At 41.3% G+C, this 20,837-nt stretch overlaps 1 protein-coding gene across 2 annotated transcripts in view; it reads right to left on the reverse strand.

Annotated features, from left to right (window-relative positions):
- Positions 1 to 17,749: 17,749 nt before the first annotated feature.
- The window catches only part of trim45 (tripartite motif containing 45), a 66,978-nt gene continuing 63,890 nt past the window's right edge, over positions 17,750 to 20,837 (reverse strand). For both annotated transcript variants that reach the window (XM_085384291.1, XM_085384292.1), the window contains one exon: positions 17,750 to 20,020. In XM_085384291.1, coding sequence (XP_085240417.1) covers positions 19,866 to 20,020 — 155 coding nt within the window. In that variant the 3' untranslated portion in view covers positions 17,750 to 19,865. The remainder of the gene's footprint in view (positions 20,021 to 20,837) is intronic.

Below are 20,837 nucleotides of genomic sequence, written 5' to 3' on the forward strand. Positions count from 1 at the left end.
GCTGTTTGGTCTCTCCGATGTAGAGGTCTGAGCATTCCTCGCTGCACTGTACAGCATACACCACATTGTTAAGTTTGTGTTTTGGCGTTTTGTCTTTCGGGTGAACCAGTTTCTGTCTGAGTGTGTTGCTGGGTCTGAAATACACTGGGATGTCATGCTTGGAGAAAACTCTCCTGAGTTTCTCTGATACACCGGCTACATAGGGGATGACAATGTTGTTGCGTCTGTCCTCCCTCGCTGGTGTCTGATCTTCTTTTCTGTGCCTCTTTGCTGACTTTAAGAACACCCATTTAGGATAGCCGCACGTTTTGAGTGCTTCCTTTACATGTGTGTGTTCCTTTTTTTCCCCTTCAGGCTTAGAGGGAACATGTTCTGCCCGGTGGTGTAGGGTCCTGATTACTCCAAGTTTGTGTTCCAAAGGGTGATGGGTCTTGTCCACAGGACAAGACTCAGCAGTCCATCTGCATCTTAAGGATAAAGGACACTCTTTCGAGGATGCCAATGTTCACATTTTGGACAGAGAGGACAGATGGTTTGAAAGAGGAGTGAAAGAAGCATCTATGTCCACTGTGAGCGACCATCTTTGAACAGAGGCGGGGGTTTACGACACCAACTCTCTGCCATCTATAATCCAGTTTTGAGATCCCTTCCCAGACGCCTTAACGCCCACTCACATCCTGGGCCATTTGACCTCAGGAATTCGCATGATAAGGTGGGGCCAGGTTTCACAATGAACACACCCGAAACTCTGGCTGATTGGGACCCACGCCCAGTTTCGCACCTTGGCTCAGTGGATTAGAGGATCATCAGGGGGTCCTTTTGTCCCTCTGTGGGGGGAAACTCCCACTAGGTTTATATCTGGGACTCTCCACCATTTGACCTTAGAACTGAAGAAGCTTCTCGGATGAGAGGTGAAACGTCTTCAAGCAACTTAAAGAAGTCCAGAGGCTGCCAGTGGCGGACCCCCTCAGACATCGGTGCGTTGGTGGTTCTTTGTGTCCGGGGATGGGCGTCCAGGTACACACCGGCTCACTCCTTGGCGGCCGCTTATCGGGGCCTGGAGCCTGGGGGTCGCTCGGGCCACTTCGGAGGTGGGGTGCCCCCGGCCTCTCGGCCTGGGGCTCGGTCACTCAGGCGCAGCTGGCTGCCGACGGAGCTCACGGGCGCGTCACTGCAACTCCCCCTGGCTTCTGCTCCGCGGCTGCTGAGTGAGCCCTCATCTGGGACTCTCCTCAGCTCTTTCTGGGACAGTGGCGCAGCTGCCCCTCTGTTGGTCTTCCTTGGTCTCTTGTGTTCTGGGGGCCTCTGGATGTCTGGAGTTTTGATCTCCTCCACACCTGCTTCACGCCCTGGAGGACGGGGCTGTGGCCCCCCCACACCCTCTAGCAGATTATTACATGAAGGAACCTTTTAAAAAAACAAAAAACAAGCGCGTCCATGCTCACAGGTGTACACACGGGTGATCACACCCACAAACTACACCCTTTTTGGCTCCTACCTCAAAGCACACTGTGTTCTGTTGATCTTATGTGCTGCACAATAATGTTTAACATTTAGTATTTACTGTCATATTCCCATATATCATTGTGATGTTGTTTATTCTATTACTCTTGTTCTCTTCTGCTTGCTTTCTTTTTTCTTTCTCAGCAGGTGATCCAGGTGATTGATATATGCATTTTTTTTCCTCTGCCCGTTCTGTTGGTTTTTGTCTTTTGCCCTTCTCCCCCGTCCCTCTTCTCAGCTGTTTCTCTTTCCCTCTTTCTTTCTCCCCTTCTTTCCCCCAGTCAACTCTGTCCCGTATTCATTAAGTGAAAATAAAATAAACAATAAAAGGTGAATCAAATGGACCATTACGGCAAGGCTGGGATGGTCAGTTTGGTAAAGTAAATCCGTTGGGCATCTTTCTTTGCCTTTAGACAATAATTCTGATGGCAAAAGAGCCAAACGGGACAGGCCAAAAAAAAAAAAAAAAAGAAGTCCAGACGCTTTTCTTTGCAAGCTCCTTTGACTACGATGACCTGGATGACTGAGAACCTTCACAGACATCTTTGTAACCCACATCCACCCCAGTATCTCCTTCCTGTGCCTTTTCGGACTTTATCAGTTTCTTTCTTTTCTTGCTCAGGTCTTGCTGCTGATCTTCCCATCTTTCGTAGCTGTCCATGTAAGCACACAAAGGACGTGGAGCTCTGGTCTCTCCTCCATATGATTCCACACATTGTTGTGAAAGGATAGAGATGTGCCAGAACAGAGCCATGCCAGTGAATGTCCGCAGATGGAAGTATTGATCTTTTGATCAATATTTGGTCCTGACTGAATTTTGTTTTGAAATGGAATTACTAACCCTAGTATGGCTTGCCATGGCTTTTTTTTATGTAGGTGTCCATGCTCAGGTGTCTTATTATATGTAAACACAGTATATTGATTAGCAGAAAGATGATACCTTGAATCCAGGTACAGACGGATCTAATTTCCTCAGATTTGCTTGTGATGGCAGAAAAATTTGTCCTTTTAAACTTGAGTAAATTGAACTTTTAGGTGTTAAGATAATATAATAATACTTCTGATTTATAACACAGTATCGATCGCATCAGTAGACACACACTTCAAATACTCCACAGCCATTGTCTTCACCAAGGCTTTGTTTGAAAAGGACTGTATTTCTTATGTGTCACCCTGAGGCCACTCCCTGCTGCATTAGAGCTTAGCAGGCAGTTAGTCTGAGCTTTGGCAGCACCAGCATATATGCCAAAGTGAGATCGTCTGTGACAGGCAATCTATCCACGTATAGAGTCCAGCCATAAAGACAGTCGCAGTGTTTTGCTGAGTGTGGAGACAGCAAGCAGCCGAGTCCGTCAGCTGGTCCTTGAGCTGCCACCAGTGGCCTCACTCCCCACAGCAGCAACAACGGGGCCACTGTGATTTACAGGACACCCCTCAGTGAGTAAATTAGTGGCAATGGTGTGGTGTGCAGTGGCGTAATCGCTGCAAAGGCCTCCCGTAGGAGAGAGGCATCCCTATGAGTCACCCTTTCTCCTGGTTAAATTTGATGCCAGGGCTGGTGTGAGAGCACGGAGACACGCTCACAAAAAAAAAAAGAGCTGAGCAGACACAAAAAGGCCGACAATTTCCAAATCACAGCCAAGTTCTAGAGATGGAGGGTGTGTAGAGAAGGTATGGTGTCCTTTGCTTCAGTGCATCTTTGATTATCATTGTCATGGGGATGGATTGCTGGACTGGGGAGGATTTATCACACATTTCACACCCACAAAGAACAAAGCTGCAAAGGCAAATGCTGCTCATTCTATCCCCTTTGTGTAAAGGAGGCGGAATAAGTAGCAAAACAACACAAAGGGGACACAAATGTTTACAGGAGGTCTTGGCAAAGCACGAGATGCTGTATTCCAGCTTGTAAATATGCACCAAAGATTCCTGCCCTCCAGCTCCTCGCTTATGACAGTTTCACCCCTGTGAATAATGCGCCGCACCACAGAACCTGCCTGTCAGTGTTCAGGCAAGGTCAGCAACCACTGACTCTGGTGGACATTGGCATGCACGTGCATGTCTGTAGAGGAGTTGTGTGTCTGAAATGCTAATCCCATGCTCCGGTGGCGACAACTGCATATATTGCTGAGAAGAGACTCCACTTCACATATGATATTTGACATTCCAGTTAATGGTACGACGCAGTGCCTTCCTACACTGCTAACAGAAGTGATGCTGAGACACTGGAGGGAGTTTGTCATAGACAGAGCTCTGTTCACATGACTCTGTAGAGCACATCTTCTTTATGTAGTGCTGTATGCATACTTAAATATCTACCAAATAAAAGTGGGATAATTCTCCAAACGAAAATGTTACACTCTCTTTAAAAGCAACTTCTCTGTATGTAGTGGTCATTGCTTTTATGTTCAGAATTGTATGAAAATCTTTCTTTAAAAATTTTTCAAAATTTGCTGACTTTACCCCAAAATCAAGTTTTAAAAGATTTTCACTCACTGGGACCACATTGGCAGGTGGAAAAAGCATGAACTGAGGTTGTGGATTAAGGGAAAGCCTTAGCTGGCACCGGCATTGTCTGCTGGACCATGGAGATCCCAAAGGAAGGCATCCTATAGAAGCAGTAATGAGTGAGTGTTATAAAGGTTTTTGAAGACTGTTATATATAATTGGTAGGCTTGCAATGACCAGTGGCCCATGACCTTGAGAATCAGCGAATGTGAAGTATGTGTGAGGACCTGGGGCCTGTTCTTCGTACGTCGCTTACTACATCCAAGATCAAATGACACATCCAAGACCAAACCATCGCGCTAACCGTGAGCTCGCTAATCCGGTTCCCCGAACACACCAGCTGGACGCAGTAATGTGAGTTCACTGGGTGTCGTAAAAGGGGCTACGCATCGATAGTAGAAACATTGATCGGCAACCCGCTGATTGGTCGGCGAAAATGTCGAAGGGGTGTGCACGGTATTTTCCGGCAGCAGAGCAAGAACTCTTGAGTGCGGGATTTCAGGAGTTTCAGAGTTTAATTAAAACGCAAGAGAACACTGCAAAGGCTGCAAAAGCAAGGAGAGAGGGGCTGGCAGAAAGTTGCTGACAAATCAAACTCGTAGGTAATTTAATAATAATAATAATAATGGATTGGGTTTATATAGCGCTTTCCAAGGCACCCAAAGCGCTGTATGATACCACTATTCATTCACTCCCACATTCACACACTGGTGGAGGCAGCTACGGTTGTAGCCAGGCTGCCATATCGCGCCATCGGCCCCTCTGGCCAACACCAGTAGGCGGTAGGGTAGATCTATCATATGACACTATATTGTCCAATATCATATGGCATTATATTATATTATAATATGTTATATTATATCCCCTTTCACATTAGAGCCACAACAGGACCCACAAGAACATGGGAACAAGTAAAAGTGGAATACAGGAGTATTCTACAGAATGGTAATATTTATCTCTTAGATTGCTTTTCGTCTCTTGGCAAGGTAATACTGGCCTGTAATACTCTGTTAGTTTGTTCATAACAGCAACCAAGAAAAGGGCAGAGGAAAAAAAGACAGGTGGTGGTCCTGCACCCCCTCGTCAACAAGTTGGTTAAGTAAATAATACCCTCACAGGAATATCGATATCTCTCAATGAGCACACTGTCGCGCTGAGCTAAAGGATCCTGTCTATCCTGCAATATACGCTGAATTCTGAGGACTCTCCTTATCAATCTTGCACCTTCCGCAATGGGTGGTCGCGTATACGGACAGGATATGACTGCGACAGACTTCCCAAATCCACCTTCGCTTTTATAGCCGTGGTCTCTCATCTTGATTACACGAAGTAATTTACAATTACTACTCTGAAATATGAATTACATCTGTAATAATCACATACATGTAATAGAATGTTAATAGTACATTTCCCTTTTTTAGGGAATGACCTGTATGTATCTGTGTGACATCAATAAAAGGATCAAGTGCTGCATTATCTTTAGTTACATTGATGTTATTTATTTATGGTGAAACAGTGGTGGAATATCGCTGTTGCTTTCGTATAAATGAAGCGGACATACCTGCGTGGCCGCGATCTAATCCTGTTTACATAAAGTAAACCTGCTCCCGAATGCTAATATGTTAATATGTTAATTCAGTTATGCATTTTTGCACTCTAATGGTAAATGCTATTTTGATGAATGTAAATCATTCTGTCTTGATTCCATATGTATCACGTAATACAGCGTGTTTCATCAGGGACCTATGCAGTGATGCGTATCAGACAATTAGCAAGATGTAGGCTAATTAAAAACCGATAGAGCATGCGGATTGCTTTAAGTAGTTAATCTTTTTAATTGTAACCTCAGAGCACAGCAGATTGATGCATAAAGATGGAAAACACTGTCAACAGTTTAGCAGGAAGTTTTACGCTCACTTTAACACGCCAGTGTGTCGTGCTTAAAATCAGTACTAGAATACTTAATCTTCACCAAAACTTCATAACAGACATTATTATTTGAATATTTGAAGTAGGTTTTTCATTTTGCTGTTGATAGCAGCCATGTTTTACAATAGAACTCACACAGAAACTCAGGTGAGTGTGGAGCTGAGAATGAAAACTAGAAGATGCAGCGTAGAAAACATTCAATATATTTTGTATGTGAAAAGCAAGAATGGCAGAATTCAGGGAGCTCAGAAACAGTGACAGCACTGTATCCTCATATTCACTGCTGCCAAACAGGCTTCAGTCTGGCTGACAACAGAGTTCACATACTGTATGTTAAGTAGCAGACTGAATGACCTCACCAGTTGAGCGAGGGCTATTTTCAAAAAGTTGTTCATTTGATTTTAAGGCTGCACGTTGAAGTATTTTGTCCCTCAATCTCTTTTTAAATTAATCCTGAAGAAGCAAACAATAATCCATGACACTGTTTTGCCATACTGGTAACTATGTACTTCTTAGATTTAGCAATGCCATATCCTCTTTTTCCTGTTTATTTCCAACCTATTTTCTATTTATCTGCAGTGTATTGATAAATCCAAATTAATATACATCTGCTCCTCAACACACCAAAACACATCACTATGGGTTTCGATTTTCAGTCCTATTAATCTAATCCCGGTCTGTTGTTTATCTTTGATTCTAAATCCTTTTCTCCTATTCCGAATGGGCGTGATCAATCATTTCTGTTGCTCCGGAGTTCTATTGGAAAACAATACGTATCCATTTGGACACACATCCTCTTCTATAATATCACCTCTCAGTATCTTTAAAACAGGGGACCTTATTTGAGATAAGGTTGCTGTCTTGTCAGTGACATATGGCTTTACAGGCCAGCAAAGTTAGAATGACAAATTACATTTGATTTCATTAGACTGAGTGCCTTTTGTGTTTACTTGCACTTTCTGGAGTTTTTAAGACAGCAAGTTTGTCTTGTATTCAGTTCAATTAACCCTACAAGATTACAATATTCTAGCTGGCTGTAAATTCTAATTCATTTACATAAAACTGTATAGTGGAAAGCTTCTTTTCCTGTAAGAAGATGTCACTGTTTTCTAGTTTGCACCAGGGGTGTATCTACAGAGGGGCAGGTGGACAACTGCCCTCCTACTGTAAAGCCTTGCCCCCTTAGCTACCCCCTATCTTTTATGTCCTTAACCCTTTAAAGCCGGTGTTACGCCCCAGTCTAGGGGTACAGGAACGCAACACAAGTTTGAAAGAATTGCCCCGCCCTGGTCCCCAAAACCATACACAAAGGGAAACCAATTTCTTAGTGAATCGTGATTTATTTTTCTGCACTGCAAAAATGAAGCTCCGGGGTGAACAAAGGCCAAAATAACAAACAAAACAAGCTAAGTCAGGAGGAGGTGTTATCTACAACCCTATGTGAAATCAAATATCAAACAAAAGACAAGCGCTACACCTAACTCCCTAACTGAAATAAACAGGAGAAAACAGTGCAAGGAAAAACAATAAGGCAGCTCACCCCTTCTGTTGCAGTGCTATTTACAAGGCTATTTACAATGAAAACTAATGTACACACTATATACAAAACTCCAAAAAAGTCGCACAAAGTCACAGGCACAAAAGTCTCAGGTTTTGGAGGCCAGGGTCAGGTCTGCTGCTGCTGTCAGTGGCTGCCCCGGGACAACTGCTGGTGAGGGATTTGAATGAAGATCACATGGCCAGGGGACCAATCAGCAGCCGTCAGCTCATCCACTCCGGGACCTGCAAAGACTTAAAGGCACAGACAACAACAGCCACCAAAACAGATTATGGACAGGGCCATAACAGCCGGTCTGAGCGGGCACGCTCCGTTTTGCGTAACTATTTTTAAATCCCGGTAGCACTGCAACCACGTAAGCTGGCGCAATAATTTTTTTGCATATGAAACCGGAGGAGTTGTACTTACATCTTATGCCATCAGCTTGTCCTCGGTCACGGTTTCCTTCCACATATAGCTTTGCAAAAACTGCATAAAAAGCACTTGCAGCAACAAAAATATAATATTCCAGAAACACGCTTTGCCGATCCAATCAGCTGTTCATAACACTTCCTACGTCCATCAGCGCGAACTATCGCATGTCCCCATGACCTGCCCGAAACCGGAAGTGACGTCATTTTGCGGAAATGTAGTTTTTTACTTTCAGGGCCTTATGAGCTTATACTAGTGTTTTTAAAAGTTATGTTTGACTTTATGACTTTCTGTGTCATTTCTGGGATGCTGGGGACTCATATTGCACTGCTGGAAATAGTTTATTTTGATGCATATGCTGTTTTTTTGCAAATTTGCATTATAATATTCATTTTCGTTTTTCCTGCAGTATATAAAAATTGGTGTATTTCAAAAATAAAACTATGAAGACACTCAAAATAAATTTCCTGTGGTGGGAAACTAGTTTGTGCAACTTTTTTGTATTTACAGTTTTGAGGGATAAGCCTCTTAAATTTCTCTAACTAGAAATATATGTTAAAAAAAAAAAAAAAGATTTTAAATTTTTTTGTAGTTTATTGCACTTTTTTGCAATTTATGTAATTACTATGCACTTAATGCAGACATATTATTAAAATCTGGGCTATAACAGTTGTATTGATGTATATCAACTTGAAATGCTCCCAAAAATGGCACTAGAGCATGTAAAAATATAATATAAGCTCTGGCGGACTTGGTTCTATGGTAGGTCTTAAAGGGTTAAAATACTTGTAAAAACGAATTGCTTGCTGTTTTTATACTTTAAAGCTTGTAATAAATCACCTCCGCTTAACCATGGCGAGATGATCGTCTGAGCAATCCAACTATCCTTAGCATAGAAAAGCAGCGTACCAAAGCAGTAGATTTGGATGTCTTTGTGAGACGTTATGCTGCCCAGCACATCAACTGTTACCTTAAGCCTAAACCTCCAAAAGTTGATTCTGTTCATCTGGATGTAGCATTCTGTGGGAGAAATGTTTCATCACTCATCCAAGTGACTTCTTCAGTCTCAGCTGACTGTAGGTTGCCCCAATCTTATAAACAGTACATTTGCATAATGACTGAAACCAGCCCAGTGAAGGAACAATGGGCCTAAACGTGATGGCTGAAATCAGTCCTGTGCAGTATTTTAAGCTCTTTTTCTGTATTTTTGTTCTGTATTTATTTATTTCTGTATTTATTTATGGGGACTTTTTTGTCTGATTTATACCTAAAAATTCCCATGTTTTTGTAGAAGAGACAGCGATACAATAACCAGTTTTGTGTTTTTGTGGATATTTTGTTGACTCTATTTACACATACTTCACTGAAGAGGTGTGTGTGCAACCCTGCCTAGACATCTTGCCCTTCTTTTGCCCCCCATGTATAATTTTCTAGATCTGCCACTGGTTTGCAGCTCCAAGCTAAAAGCCATCCACGCTGCTGCAGTAGCATTGGTTTGTGTGTGGTAGCCTTTTGTTGCTTTTCAACATTGGAGACACTTTAGTTTATAGTTGTGCTGAGGATTCTTTTTGTTACTGTTCAGAGCCTTCGTGTTTTATCTCCTATTTATATTTCTGATCTTTTCACCTCATGTTCTTCACCAAGACTGCTGTGGTCAGGCAAGCGAACGCTGTTAATAGTTTCACAGCCGAGGCTCAAGAGAAAGGTGGACGGTGACTGTTTGATTTTCAACAGCTGAAACTAGGTCAGTGCCACAGAGGTGGGAAAAAGCTTTTTAAAACCTATCTATACTTACTGGAGTACCTGTTTACTCTTTTTTTTTTTCTACAACTCTTTCATTTTGGTTCCTAGTTTTTGACATTTCTGAACGATCATTTTACTGGAGTTTATGATACAGCATTTTCATGTGTCCTTGCACAGCACCTTGATACTTGCTCTTAAACTTTGCCTTTGCAGTTTAAGTCAATCAGTGAGTTTGTAAGACGCAAAGTCCAAAAGAGATGTAAAATGATTTTTACTGGTTATCAATTTTTAGCATACAGATTTTCTTCATACATGTATTACAGCATTCAAATGTCAAATGAACTAGTTGATCAGAATTTACAACCATGACCAAGGAATCATTTTTCTTATTTAGGATTGACTTGCTTCACTACAGACAGTAAACAGTAGGAATGATCAGGATGAACAGGATCAGAAATGAGTGTATCAGAGTGACTGTGTAGGTTCTCAGTCATCCAGGTTGTGGTAGTCTCTAGAGCTTGGAAAAAAAAAAACTACTTTAGGTTTGCGAAGATGTTTCAGCGTACACCCAAGAGGCTTGTTCAGTTCTAAAAACAAATGGTAGAGAGGCCCAGATATTTAAACCCTAGCGGGGGTTTGGACAAGGTGTGATAAAAGGCACTGGTCATTACCATCACCAGGGATTCAAGGTGGCTGGTGGTGGTTGAGCTCACCTAAGGGATAGGTTTGAGAGGGGAGGTTGAAGCACTCAGGAAGGGACCTCGAGACTGCACTGTTGGTGGCTAATAGTTTGTATAGTTAAGCCACCACCTCTGTTCATTGAGGGTCCTTCACAGTGGACAGTGGACTTCCCTTTCTTTAAACCATCTGTGTTTTTGGTCCAAAATGTGAATATTGGCATCCTTAAATCAATGAACTGTGTCCTTTAGGTGCAGATGTACAGCTTGTTTGTTGAAGTTGGAAGTTGACGTTGTCCCATAGAAGACAACAGAAAAGAGTGTTTATGGAGTGGAGTTTGGTTTCTCCAGTGTAAAGTAGAGCTGGGCGATAGTACGATAACGATATGTATCGCGATATAACTTTTACTCGATAGAGAAATTAAGCTATCGCGATAGACCTCGCCGCTCTTGTCCTCTTAAAAAAAAAAAAAAAAAAAAAAGGTCAGCCAATCCAAACTAAGTAGCGCAGAGCCGAACCAATCACAGCCGCAGCGTCACGTCGCGTGACTTGTTACGTACAGCACAAGTGCCAAGGCGCACATGTGTATTTGTTTGGGAAGCAGCCAGCCACCATACCGCCCGGGTAATGGAGGAAATGAGTGTGCCGACTAGAAAAATCAACCGAGCGTGACCGAAGAGAAAACAGATGATGGTTCCAATGCCGGAGAGATTGTCGAACGGAAGAGCCATAGAAGTTCCGTAGTGTGAAGGTATTTCGGCTATTTCAAGTCTGACAAAAAACAGAGTAGCGTGCACTGTAAATTGTGCCGAAAGCAAGTCTGGAAATACAATAAACTGGTGCATGCGTCACACTGTGCGCCACGTTATTGTTTCGGTGAAATGAATTTCTACAATACTGTTAATTCTACTCTCTGCAGTGTTTAAATGCTTACATATACACACAGTTACTGTCCGTCCACACATACGACTCGGTTCTGCTTCTATGCCGCAGCTTTGTTTACTTTTTCCCACCGAGGCTTCTAGACTTCTGATTGGCCAACATTTCTGCACGGTTAGGAATCTAGCGCCACCTGCTGCTTTGGCATGTTCATAGCAGCGTTTTCCTTCATTTCTGCCTTTATGTGTGGACGGGATTATTTTTTAAAACGAAAACGGAAAATCTCCGTTTTCAAAAATACCCGTGTACGTGTGGACGTAGCCTCAGTCTCTGACTGGAAGCGCTAATTCGTCATTCGGCTTTTGTCAGACTAAAGTAACTGTTAAAACTGTTTGAAAAGCTCAGCTATACAACAAGGAGAGATTGAGAATTTCCTTTTAGTTCTCAGTTTATTTGATACTGACAAAAGTTAGTCAGTTTTGTCTGTTCTTCTGTAAAACAAACTAAGATTTATTTTTAGAATTAATATTTTGTTTCTAAGTGGAATTGACAATTTAGTCTGTTTTGTTTGTTCTATTTTGAAACTTAAACGCTTTAGCGGCTGCCTTTTGTGTAGTTTGCAATATTTGCCTTTATTTATCTGAAAAAGTCTCATGTTCCTTAAGTACATCTACCCTGTTGAACTTATTATGGGAAATAAATATTTAAATAAGAACAAGCTGCTGATTATTTCACATTTTACTTGTGAGCAACGGCACAATTAAATCTTACAAATATAGTTATTTGGCTTATATCGTGATAGATATCGTTATCGCCTGAAATGAAAAAAACATATCGTGATATGAAAAAATCTCATATCGCCCAGCTCTAGTGTAAAGGTATAAGCACTCCTCACTGCACTGCGTAGCATACGCTATGCTGCTTAGCTTGTGTTTGGAAATTTTGTTCCTGGGATGAACTAGTTTTTGTTTAAGGGTGTGGTTCGGTCTGAAGTGAACTGGGATATCATTCACCTGAGTTTCTTTGATAAACCTGCTACATAAGGGATGGCAATGTTGTTCCCTTTGTCATTCTGTTTCTCCCTGGGTGGTGTCTGACCTTCTTTCCAGTGCACCTTTAGTGATTTGATGAAGGCCCAGTTGGGAAAAGCACATGTTAAAGAGCTTTCTTTACTTGTGTGTTCATCTTTTCAATTTTTCCTTAAAGGGAACATTTTCTGTCTGGTGTTGTAGAGTCCTGATGAGCCCAAGTTTGTGTTCCAGAGGGCGGTGGGAGTAAAGGAGTAGGTACTGGTCTCTGTATGTGTGGGTTTCTGGTAAACTTCAAGGAGGATTCCAAATAAAACAGGCTACAGTTCCTGGACTGTGCTGTGCTCACTGAGGAGGATGAAAGCCTCAACACTGAAGTTTACTGGACACCCCCCCCCCCCCCCCCCCACACACACACACACACACACAAACCAGTACCTACTATTCCAAGGCAAAACCCACCTTTGACCAAAAAGAACACAAAGGCTCCCCTCACATTTACCAGAAGCACACCCTGATGATCTCCAAGACTTGTGGGAAAATATTCTATGGACTGGGGAAAAGTTTTATTTTTGGAATGTTTAAGTTGAACTACATCTGACATAAAACTAACACAGCGTTTCATATAATGAACAGCATACCAACAGTAAAACATGGTGGTGGTAGTGTAATGGTCTGGCGCTGCTTTACTGCTTCAGGAACTGAATGACTTGCCATAAATAAGGAACCATGAATTCTGCTCTCTACCAGAAAATCCTGAATGAAAATATCCAGCTAGTTTGTGCACTGAAGTTCAAACCCACTTGGGTTATGCAGCAGGACAATGATCACACCTTTAAGTCCACTTCTGAAAAACAAAATCATGGTTTTGGACTGGCCTGGCCAAAGTCAGTACTTAGAGATGTGATTGAGATGATTTGACATGACCTTAATTATCAAGCCATTCAAAAACCCTCCAGTGTGTATGAAATAAATTATTCTGCAAAGAAGAGTCGGCCCACATCACATTCCACAGTGATGTGAAAGACTCCTTCCCAGCTATTGCAAAAACTTGACTCCACTTCTTGCTACCAAGGTTACACAACAAGTTATTAAGTTTAGGGTTGGGCATATAATTGTTCACACAGGGCCAGATAGGATTGGATAACTTTTCCCTTTAATAAATTCAATGATCATTTCATATCTACTCAGGTTATCTTAGTCTACTATTAAAAATTATCTTGGGTTAGGTCAGTGGTTTCTTACATATTGTCTCACTCAGCATTCAAGTACATGTCAGAGTAACAAAAGCCGGGCTTTTTACAGTGTCCCTGTTGCTGGTCACATAACACTTTGTCACTGATCTCATGTTGCTGCAACCTCTTTATATGGCAATTGTTATCAATTTGAAAGCCATATGGTTCTCATATTGCTCCATCAGCAGTGTGTTTGTGAACTTAGACTTCAGTGGCTCAGTAGAAAACAGGCTTTAATGGCTTTTACCAACTCCACTTCTTTTCACTGGGAGCTGGTTAGGCTCCATTTAGAACCCTGTAAGTATATTACTGTCATGACTGTGGCCTAACCTCCTTGTCTATAATCAGGTTACACAGTGTTCAACTTGAAAGACCTGGAGTCTCAATGGATTACATACTGGTGTGCTTGCAAACATACACACACATGCAAACTGAAGTGTGTGGATTTTTCTGAAATTTAAAAAGAGAGCAAAACCGAAGCTTGCAGGTTCAATAAATGTAGAAGGAATACATCTGTGCTTTGAGGTTGTTCAGACTGGAGGACTTTTCTTCCGTTGCAACTTGCTCTGGAGATAAGATTCTGTGTTCCCACTGCATTATTGACACCGCACTCGCTTTAACATAACAAGATTTATTATTCACATCTTGACACACAAGGATCCTCCAACAGGATGTATTCTTAAAAAAAAGTCCTCCCCAGACTTTGTTTCAGGTGACCTTCAGTATACAGTGTGTGCACGAGTGTGTGCATGTCCTGACAATGATGGAAGCTAGTGCTGCTCTCATGCAGCCCACAGATAAAGTGTCTCTTAGAGAAGGATGTCAGGTGCTGTCACAACACTGGATTTAAGGTGACTTGATGCTGTGGGAGGTTATGAGCATCTCCATCCTGAACCCGAGTTTCTCTTTTTTTCTTCTTGTCTTCAAACACTGTGTGTCATTTTCCCAGATTGTGAAATGAGAGGATGACTGCACCACTGACACCAATTCTGGTCTCTAAAGAAAACTTTTACAAAGGGTTCAGCTACAAATGTAAATAAACAGTTGGTACCATATGGCAATCTGCAAAAGGAACATAATGAACTGATCCCAAATATATCTGACCTATTTCTTTATTGCATTATTTGCATTTGCACAGAAGCTCAAGTAAAATTTGCATCAGAATGCAAACAAAACTAAACAACAGTTTGTATCTGCTTAATCTCCTGTCCAGGGAGGTTGAGGAGATACTTTCAATCTTCAGCTTGGCCTACATTTGTGGGGTAATCGATGAGAGAAAAGGGTTTGTTTGTTTGTTTGTTTGGCAAACACGCACGTGGAATGTTTAGATGAGAACTGTAAACCAAAATGTTAGGATATCAGTCCATGATCTGAAGCTTAGAGGCTGGTGATACAACAAATTGCATGTCCCATACTTGAACAGGACAGATGCAAATTGTTTCTTTGTGTAGAAGAGTGACTATATCCATTGATCAGCTGGAGGTCGGATTTTCTGCATTTCTCTCTTTGACTCGGGGAAATACAAGTTTAGTACTGTAAAGCCTGACCCGACACACTGGTATGTTGTTCATGTTTGAGGAGTGTTTATTGGAATATCACACATGTGCCGTTTATATCATTCGGCCTCCGGTCCACCAGCTTTCCAGCTGATCTCCAGCACACACTCCTACTCTCTGGGCTCCGGCTTTGCTATATATCAGGGACATACCCGTTGGGCTCACTGCACTACCCCTCCCCTACAGCTGAGCCAGGGACCACGCCTCTGCCGCAATTATATTACAAATAATTGAATCTTTATTTTAACAGTCATGGAAAATGTCCTGTTTCTTATTCAAGTTCAGTTGGTGGGAGCAGCAGTAGGATGCCCAACCACCTCCTCCAACTCATCTGGGGGAATACCAAAGTGTTTCCAAGCAAACCAAGAAACATCCCTCCAGCGTGTCCTGTGTCTGCCCCGGGGCTCTCTCCTGGTAAAACATAATGAACACCACAGTTTGGAGGCATCCTAATCACTCCTAACCACCTCAGCTGGCTCCTTTCAATATGGAGGAGTGCTTGTACTCTGAGCCCCTTCTGAATTATCAAGCTCATTGTATCATTGTGTCATGTAAAATGATTTAATGATACGTAGCATATGGCCACAAAAATCCTACATATTGACACCTGATGTTATGTAAAATACATGATATGTTAACTTATTGTTTTTTTTAAAAATTGCAATCACTCCTCAATCACTTGGATGCTGAAAACCTGATTCAGGCTCTGAATTTAGAGCTGAACTTTGAATCTCTCTATCTCTCAGGGTTAGAGTAACTGGCAAAGTGTGAGAACATAAAAGGCACAAAAGGTAAGAGATTAAATATGAGAAAAGATGTCTCTCAGCTGTGAGACAATATTGTACCGTGGTCACTGAGTCTCTCAATTACAAGGTACATTACTTGAGAGCTCAATGATGGGTGAAGGTGGTTTATGAGGTCTGGCACAAGTCCTTCTCAATGTGCTTCAGAGGACTGGTGAGTATCCTGCCTTTTACTGTCATTGTTCTAATTTGGTGTGAGTACGCTCAAGTTCTTTTAGATTGGGTCCACTGAAAGTACAGAGGCTGAGAAGGAGAGGAATCAATAATGACGACAGGTTTGAAGCACTTTATCATCCTTAACCCAAAGCTGCCCTCATCTAATGTGTGTGTGGATGTGTCCTTACCTGCAGTGTCCTAACATTTCCAGCCATGGCTTCTCTTCCTGAGCGTTAGGATGAACATCAGGGGATCGTTCGTTTCCAAGTTGCTGTTAACCGACTGATCACTGTGTTTAATTAAGCAGTGTCACTGCTGACATCGCTGATGTAACTTCCTGTGAAGTGGCTTTTAGTGGAACAGATCCCCATTCATCAAACTTTCATAGAAAGAGAGTCAGTCTAAAAGCGCTTTAGACATTTTCCAACGATAATGCAGTATTCATCAGCTCTGCGGTAAAGACGGCTTGTGAAAATGCTGATTATGAATGATTTGTAGGAATAAAGTGTGGAAAACTTGATGTCAGACGCAGAGGATCAGGAGAATTAGTTCTGGAAGACCAGAGCAAAAAAACAACTCTCTGCTGCAATCTAGTGGTGGAAAGAGGTATTTCTATGAAGTATTTACAAAGTCAGAGAGGGCAAAGTTAAAGTTTCTAAGAGGCTTTGTGCAAACTAAGTCTTCATTTCTATTCTTATAGGAATAAATCATATTCCACAGTGTAGTGGTTAACACATTCACCTTGTATGAGAACAGCTCGAGTTTGAGACCAAGGGGAAACAACCAACCTCAGAGGATCATAAGATAATCAACCTCCAGTACCTTTGGAATTATAATCTGTAGCTTTAATTTATTCCAAAGAAGGAAATACTTTTTTAAAAAAAGAAAAAAGGCAAAAAATTGGATAAAAAAAAAAAAAAAAGAGGTGAATGTGATCCTTTCCATGCCCCTATACGTAAACAGGACACCAGGTAACAGATTAAGACAAAGAATTTTTCTAAAATGACTCACAAAGATTAAATGTTAATAATGAAGGAACATGGCGCAGACCTGGCCCTCACTATAAACATAAGGTTCACACAGATTACCAAGTATTATGTTTTCAGGCCACATTTCAGACAGTTTTCATCTGGAAAGTGCCACAATATTTACAATCCTTTACAACAATAATTGGGCCATACTTACTATTTCAAATGTGGGCCACATTAGACTCACAACCTAATTAACCAGCGCACAGTAGTGGACTACATTTGCTGTGTTAGACTACGGCCACTTCAGGGTCCCATCCAGATTACTCAAAGCTTACTGAGCCACAGCTTTTCTAAAAGTGGCCACATATGTTTTATGATAAACTGTCTACCTTTGATAAATTAAATGTAGGCATATATTTGTCTTTTTATTTGTTGCACCAGGTCCATATTAACCATTTACCACATGGGCCACTTTAGGGCACAACCAGACCACACAATCCCAAAAGCACCACATTTTCGCCAAAAATAGCCCATTGCTGCTTGAATGCATGCATTCTGTCCAGACCAGAAGGTTGTTGCTGAATCACTGCCATCCACTGCCCACCCTCCCCTGTTATCAGCCTTTGCCTTTACAATCTGCTGCACTGACCACAAAACAAAAAAGTGACCTAAGAAGCAGTAGCCCTCTAAATTAAATACAGATGTATTATATGCAAAACAACATATTCATTCCTAAATGATTCTATATGTAATTTTCAAAAAATAACTGAAGCATGATATAAGAAGTGACAAAAAACCTCTTTATTAGGTGTAAACAAGTTTAAAAAAAAAAAAAGTAATAATAATACAGCACCAGGACAAGTTACCTGCTAATACATCCAGATGAATGTGTAAGTCAGAGTCTGATGGAAACACTTCCAGATCTCAGTGTGTGACAGCTTCTCTGTCATTCTGCAGATATTGGCCCACAAGTAGAAAAATTAGTTGTAAATTTCATTTTTACAACTTCATATTGAGCACATGCTACGTAAAAATCATCATGTTCCTTCCACTCAAGTGCAACATGCATGTTGCATTCTGAATACAGAAAAAGTTGCTCATTATAACGCTCAGAAGAAAAACAAGTCTGTATTCTAAGCAGTGTCTGTCTGCACCTTCATGGTCACAGTGCTTTCCAGATAAAGGCTTGAAGCTTGCAGGAGATGAATTCCTAAAGACACTTGAGGAAAAAACCTTTTGTGTGAATATTTTAATAAGTTTCTTCGTTGTTCCGGTAGCACTAACAGCCATTGAATATAAAATTGTTCACATGCACACAGGACAGGACAGATGCTGTGGCTTGCAAAAACAATCAGATGTTTGCATTTGGAACAGCGAATGAATTTACACTTTGGATGGTTTCCATGCAACGGCCTTCCTTACCTTATGGATTAGCTTACAAATTAATCATTGAATCAAATGTTGTCGAGCAAACATATTTTTGCAGTACTTGGCAGTAGTTGTGCATATAATGATTTCCTTGTAGCTACACATAATGTTTTATTATTATTTTTTAACAAAAATGTATTTATCTACCTGATTTAATACTTAGAACTTGAGTAGGCTGTAATATGTAAATTTGTAGGAAATGGTTATGAATTATTAGTAATGCTATGTGTAATCACCTGTTTTGTGACTATTACATACAAATAATCCAGTAAAAGGCACAATTATGACTAAGTTGTTACTAATGAAGACACAGTAGGTATTGTTATAATACACAACTACTTGGAACTCAAGTAATTAGTCAATATTTATATGACAAATATTCCCGTTATTCAAAATTAATCCCTGTCTGAAATGAGCTGTTTTAGCTCCTTTCCCTCGCCCTTCAAGCTAGCTTTTCTTCTGATTGGCTACCCCTTGTAAACAGCAGGTTTGAACAGCAGGTGGGCGGGGCTGCTGTGCTCGCAGCCAGAGCCACATCCATAGGGGTATCTGCTGTCACTGACATAATGCAGAAACAAGAGTAATAAAAAACCCTGAAGCTTGAGCTTTGGTGCACATGATCAGCTGTTAAAACATTGATCTCATTATTTAACATGTGTCCATATTTGTAACAGCACTGTAAGGAGATGCATAAAATCATTTCTTGACACATAGACTGTTGTTCCACTACCTTATACCTCATAACAGTTACAATAATAGTTACATTATTTCAGAACTGAAAGAACAAAGGAACTATAAAGAAAAATCCATCAAATTTTTTTGGGGGAAAAATAGCATTACAGTCATTTTTTGCTGTCTACACAGGCAAGGTGCCATGTAGGGAGTGGTGGTGTACCATGGCTATATTTACGAAAGTATATTTAGGATTACTTCCTCTGACTGTTTGATATAAAAAGACATACAATATTCCACAATCTGTTGATTCTGGCTGTTTTTTTTACTGACCATTAAAATCATGAATCAAAAATTTATTTCAGCACCTCAGAACTTCCGAGCTGATTAAAAGGTTAAAAACTTGTAAACTGTCAGCTGTTGCTCTGCTTCCTTTCAGCAAGGCTTTAAGCACATTTCTGTCCTGCTGTGATCGATGCTTCTTCTTTCTCCTTTCTCCTCCAGCGTGAGCATGATAAGCCGACACATAAAGGCACTTTTACAATGTGGACTACACAGAGGACTGTCTGTGTCCCTTGTTAGTCTCTAGCAGCTGGCTGGATACTGTATCACATTAAGCCCGACATGCAGTGACTCTGATGTCCTGCCTCACTAGGTTACTTTCACTTCCCTTGTCTGACCTTTTCAAGTTGGTCCAAGGTTTACGCCGACAACCTCAAGGTTACTTCCCCGCAGCTCTAACCTTTCCATTTCTGCCATCTTTTTATGAAACCGCATCGTCCTGACAGGTCTCGGCTCTGCGTCGCCTCAGAGCTCCACAGTTCGCAGGTGGCTGCGAGGGGAAACGGCAGCCAGCACGCTCTGGGGCAAACACTCCGACTGCTCCGTGGTGCTGCCACAGCAAGACCAGTGAGGCTTCCCGGGATGTCCTTTATGACCATGACCGCAGCCTTTAAATCCTCCTGCAGTCAGACGGACATTCGATGGCAGATGAAATGATGAGAGACAAAATACAAAAGACTGATTTAAGCTTTTTCCTCATTCGTTGCTTACAGGCTCCTTTAGACAGAGATTTTGGAGCTGAATTATAGCAGGTGTGGATAGAATGATTACATCTGTACTTTAATTATCGCCAGCTCATATGAAAATTTGTTTTTCCAGTTTATCAGTCTGTAATAGGTCTACGTTTACCTACATTTACCACAGTGGCTTTGAACATATTTCAGAGTGTAAGTAAATGCAGAGAGAAACAATGATTTCCATAGTGACGGGAAACATTTCAGTAACAGCAACTGTCTCTATTTAAGATAAGATAAGATAAGATAACCTTTATTAGTCCCACACGTGGGAAATTTGTTTTGTCACAGCAGGAAGTGGACAGTGCAAAAGTTATGACGCAAAAATTAGAATACAATAAGAATAAATACAGTACACAGCTGTACAGAATAGAATAAAATAATATACTATATACAGTAGAATAAAATAGAATAAAAATATACAATAAGATAAAAATAGAATACGAATGCTATATACAACTGAGTAAAAATACAACGATGCCAGAAAGGATTATTGCACTTAGTGTTATTGCACATGTGTGGATGTGTGTGTTTGTTCAGTTAAAGTCTTTGTTGTGGAGTCTGACAGCAGTGGGGAGGAAAGACCTGCGAAATCTCTCCGTCCCACACCGTGGGTGCCGCAGTCTCCCACTGAAGGAGCTGCTCAGTGCTGTCACAGTCTGCTGCATGGGGTGGGAGACGTTGTCCAACAGGGATGACAGCT

Source organism: Rhamphochromis longiceps, linkage group LG16 (assembly GCF_057381845.1).
Source record: "Rhamphochromis longiceps isolate RC_006_pf linkage group LG16, R_longiceps_female_GT1.1, whole genome shotgun sequence".
Classification (NCBI taxonomy): domain Eukaryota; kingdom Metazoa; phylum Chordata; class Actinopteri; order Cichliformes; family Cichlidae; genus Rhamphochromis; species Rhamphochromis longiceps.